We start from the raw sequence: 5,286 nt of genomic DNA, 5'->3' as shown, positions 1-5,286 counted from the left end.
ACTTCAGACGAACAGTAGCAGACATATGTAAGTTTGTCATAGAGCGAGCGCATGAAGGGCGATCGTTCTTCAACAAGGAAAGCGAGTTAGCGCTTGATCCGAAGTTCGACAAGATCAGAAACTGGAGCGCCAAGTTAGAAATCAAGGATTACTTGTTGTCGGACCTCTTTTGCCAGAAAAGGTGATAGCGGGGTGATCTTAGTTTCACATGTAAACATTTGACATCATGCATGTGTGTAATAACTTTGAATGATGGTGGTTGACGATGGAGGACACCAATGAATGTGTTATATGTTTGTGCTCGATATGCGTAATATGTGTTTATATATGTCTTCATTCTGGTTTTATATGTGTTTGATTTGTAAAAATAGAATTCAAATTCAATTTCAAATCAAATTGCCAAGGCTTTTTTTTTAAATGGGAAAATATTAACGGAGGCGGGCAAGTAACAACAGACCGCCACCATTAAATATATATCGGTGGCGGTTGTGTTACAGCGAGTGCCTCGGTTAAACGTTTAACAGAGGCGGGCATGTTAGGGCAACCGCCTCCGTTAAGCACCATTAACGGAGGCGGTTGCTTTAAGGCGCCCGCCTCCATTAAACGTTTAACCGTGGCGGGTAGGGCAACCGCCTCCGTAAAAGCACGATTAACCGTGACCTTTGGAGGCAGTTGCAATGCCCACCTCCATTAAACATTTTCGCCCGCCTCCATTAACATTTCTGTACTAGTGTGAATTCAAAGATGGTTTGAATATAAGAATGATCTTTTAATGCAATGTCAATGAATGGTAACACATAACCATTCAGTTTATTGATGAATCTGAGTGAAGGAAATTTCGTTTCTACTAAAGTTGTATTGCACCTAGATTGTTATGTCAGGAGTTTGATTTTTTGTTGCCCATAGCCACGCACGGGGCTTCAGTTAGTGTAAGGAATAAGAAACCGAACGATAGATTAGGCCCACAATAAATGAACTGACATATATTGCACTTCCAAATTCTCTATTAGAAGATTGTTCTAAATGTTCTTTGAGCATTTTAGATTAACATCAAAAGTACGATAGCCTTTTCTATCTTGTCTAGCGCAGCAACCCATGCTTTATTTTTTGCACTTGCAGCGTTGCGCTGTAGCTTAATATATCGGTGTTTACTATCAGCACTCCCTTTGATCTCCGTCATTAACGGTAACTATTGTTATTTTTAGTACCGGTTCTCTCCGAGACACACATGGGAGTTGTATGATACCAACTACGCACTGTATGTCTTGTTTTGATGTCCATGTATCTCGCTCAATCCATGCGTGTAAATTTCACGCCAAACCACTTTAACACACCTAAATTAAAGGAGATACATGGGTATCAACCAAGGCCGTACGTGTTGCAGTAACATCCATCATCCATGGACGTAGTGTAGTGTAAATAAACACTGTAGCTTTTATTCGATCAGAAGACAAGTTCAGGCACAATAACGTGCATATCACCTGATAATAATTACTAGAGTATTTCTTCTTCAATGCTCTGATGGAGACTCTTTGATTGGTATATGACATCGGTAATACACGTAAGTTCTTTGTGTTTAAAGACGCCTGGCTCCATGCGTGTACTCTCCTGCTACCTAACTAGACCTTCACGATGGTTGCTTTTCCGTTCTTCTTCTTCTTGACCTTGAGGCGGATTTTACGGGGCCAGGCGTCGCCGCCGTCCGCTGGGCTGGATGCCATGGCTGCTGCTGCTGCAGCAGCAGCTTGGTCCTCGGGCTTGGGCACGTTGAGGCGCTTCATGAGCAGCTCGGACACCACCCAGTTGGACACGAAGTAGAAGAGCAGCATCAGAGCACTGACCGGGACGAGCGAGGAGACGTTGCCGGTGTCGGAGGGCGAGCCGGGCACCAGCTTCGGGCTCAGGATCTCGCTGATGACCTCCGCCGACGGCAGAGCCCGGATCCTGCCGGCGCACGGCTGCCGCCGGCAGCGCGGCAAGGCCGCCGCTCCTCCCCTCCGCCGCTGGCCATGCGCGGGAGCACCAGCAGCAGCTGGACACTGCAGGGAGTGGAAGGTGGAGCGGATGGTGAGCGCAGGCGTCGTCTCCATGGATGGATAAGAAAGATATTTTTAGCTACTGAGCTGTGACTCTGTAAGTGTGAGCCCTGCTGTGCTGAGCTCTGAGCGACCTCGCGGCGGCGGCAATAAATCGTAACAGCAAGCATGTGGGCGTGTGCACACACCGTAAACGATCGTAGATTACAAGCTACAACAGTACTATCCACCCAGCCAGCAGTAAGCCCCGTTTAGTTCCGAAAATTTTTAGCTTTTGGCTACTGTAGCACTTTCGTTTTTATTTGGCAAAAATTATCTAATTATGGACTATTTAGGCTTAAAAGATTCGTCTCACGATTTCTCGGCTAACTGTGTAATTAGTTTTTTTTTTATCTACATTTAGTACTCTATGCATGTGCCGTAAGATTTGATGTAATAGAGAATCTTGAAATTTTTTGGTTTTTGGCTTGGAACTAAACAGCGCCTAAATATCAGCAGCTCACACCGTCCACCAGGCAGCAACACCACTGCACCAGCGCGTCGTGATTGGTGTTTTAGCCCCACACCTGACCGGCTGAGTGGCTGACGCTGACCCCCACCTGCAACTCGCGACGCGTTGGCGTTGGGTGATACTCACGTCGCAGCCGCTTCAACCACCCCACCCTCCTCAGGCTGTGAGGGTGTGGGGCCACAAAGAGCAAGGTGTCGTCGGCGTCCACGCGGAGCATCAGGAGCTGTCGGACTGAGAAGCTTCTGCAGAGCCACCAATGGCTTCTACCGCCGTGCGCTCATCGTGGGTGAGGGCAGCTTCGATCTTGATTCATCTTGGTAGCTGATGGCTGATGCTAGCTTTCAACAGGTGTGTTTTTGTTATCTGAAACTATAATACTCTTTCTCCGAAGAACCAACGCCAGGCAGCGCTTGTGTAGAACTGTATATGAAGATCTGCAATGTTATGATCCACGAGGTACAAATTCTTTTACATGACTTCTACTTTTTTTGTTTTTTTAATAAGAAGGTAAACACTGCTTATATTGAAAGCAAATTGTCTTACACACCAAACCAACTGGGGATAGCAGCTTAAGGTAAAGATCAGTACTGAAACTTAAAGGAACCTATCCTATTACAGTTACAGCAAGTTTAAATTTCTCCCACATCTGAGAGCAGTAAGGCACTGGGACTGAAGTTCATATGCCAAGTGAGCATGTCATCCACTGTCTTCCTCATCTTCTCCTGCTCTTCACCCTCGAGCAACGGGATCCACTTCTGCATAAATGAAATGCCAAGAAACAGAATTTCAGAAGGTTTGTTAGGCAGGTATTTCTCAATTGTTATTTTATTGCTAACATTCCATAACGCGCAAGCGATACCTGTAAAACAAAAGGAAAGAAAACATGTGGTGCTTTGCATTTATCGAAGAGTACAGTCCGATTCAAACCCCTGAAGTAGCCGCTGAATTTAAAAGACCTCATCGAACTACACTATTGTACAACATATACACGATAACTTAAAACGAGGCAAAATATCCCAAAATCTGACGAAATAAACCTCGCTCCCACACCCACCCCCAACCAACACACACACCCAAAGTGGTTTCTTGGGTGTTCTTGCCGACATGGCAGTGGGGTCCACCTATTATTTGGTCCCTCTTTCTCATGCATATAAAAAAAAGCACATAAAGTCGTATGAATATAACCTTTATATCAAGTCAAAAATATCGGCACGCAAATCATGACGATAAACATTTAGGGACACTGGGAGTATACTCTATCTCCCCTAAAAAACGTAGTATACTTTTTAATCTGTCCAGCCAATAAGTGGTTGTTTTAGCCCCTCCCAACAACTAGATTTTTCGTATGCACTTACACTGTCTTATAGCTATATTTACACCGCTTTATTACTATACTTACAACGATTTCTTCAGTATAATTTATTGGACGGAGTGATGTAATTTGAAAATAACAAAAATATATGTCAATTTTTTTAAAAAAAATATAAATAATTTCTATGAATTCCAGATAACAGAAAAATATATGTCAAATTATTCATAAATTCTTCAAAGATTTCAAGAAAAAAAAACAAAATCCTGGCAAGGCATGCGTCCCCGGTGCCGTCGCAGGATCAGCGCAGCTGCAGCCACTCAAGGCTCCCACACGGCCGCCACAGCCATCCAAGCCCGCGGTCGCCGGAGTGGATGCTGCAATGCGACAGCTTCTCGAGCGGCAATGCCCCTGCGGCCTCGGCCTCGCCGCCGGCGTCATCCGAGCTCGAGCCCGCGGAGTCAACGCTGGCGGCGGAGTTAACGAGGGCGAACGACTTGAGGCGCAGCAACAGCTTGAGCCAGCGGAAGGACAGGGGGCGGACAGCGGTGAGGTGGAGCGACGCCGGAGAGCGCAGGCAGCCAGGCAGGCGGCGAGCAGCGCGGCGGGGGAGACCGCCACCGGTATGTCTCCGCTCCCCTGGCGCCAACAGACGCGCGGACGGCCAATCGTTTAGCGAATCTGCATGTCCGCCCATCCTGCTCCCCTGTCCGTCCATCCTGCATCCAACGACCCAGAATCCACATGTTTTGGATCTCCAAAACATGCCGCTAATGTTTAGCAAACCTGTGTCTGGTATAGTCTGGGGTTAGGAATCAGTATTCGGCACTGTAGCGCTTTTGTTTGTATTTGACAATTATTGTTCAATCATGGTCTAACTAGACTCAAAAGATTCGTCTCGTAATTTACATTTAAATTATGTAATTAATTATTTTTTTTATCTACATTTAATATTCCATGCATATGTTTAAAAATTTGATGTGACGAAGAAAGAGTGAAAAAACTTACGATCTAAACGAGGCCCTCGTACTTTTTTTATCACGCATCTCCTCGCTGTCCTCTCTTGACCTAGCCTAAGCCTAGGGAGTAGTAGGGAGAGAAACATGTCTTTGCGTCCGTGACGTCACGCTCGCGGCTTCTCCGGCAAGTTAGTGTCTGTTTAGTTCCCTCCGAAACGTCAAATTTTTCAAGATTCTCCGTCACATCGAATCTTTGATGCATGCATGAAGCATTAAATGTAAATAAAAAATAAAACTAATTACACAGTTTAGACGAAATCCACGAGACGAATCTTTTAAGCCTAATTAGACTATGATTGGACACTAATTACCAAATAACAACGAAAATACTACAGTGTCGTTTTGCCAAAAATTTTGCCGCTTACCCCGGGTCATAGCTCCGGACTTGTCCAGTCAACCCGGCGTGCAGTG

The 5,286-nt window shown here is 45.5% G+C and overlaps 1 protein-coding gene across 1 annotated transcript; it reads right to left on the bottom strand.

Moving 5' to 3' along the window:
• Positions 1–1,362: 1,362 nt before the first annotated feature.
• Positions 1,363–2,256, bottom strand: LOC136514105 (uncharacterized). Its single transcript, XM_066508085.1, has one exon. It carries the CDS (start codon positions 2,088–2,090, stop codon positions 1,620–1,622), a length of 471 nt encoding a protein of 156 aa, XP_066364182.1. The 5' UTR covers positions 2,091–2,256; the 3' UTR covers positions 1,363–1,619.
• Between the last annotated feature and the right edge of the window lie 3,030 nt (positions 2,257–5,286).

This window comes from Miscanthus floridulus, chromosome 16 (assembly GCF_019320115.1).
Source record: "Miscanthus floridulus cultivar M001 chromosome 16, ASM1932011v1, whole genome shotgun sequence".
NCBI classification, from domain to species: Eukaryota; Viridiplantae; Streptophyta; class Magnoliopsida; order Poales; family Poaceae; genus Miscanthus; species Miscanthus floridulus.
This window is presented reverse-complemented; position numbering and strand designations above follow the sequence as displayed.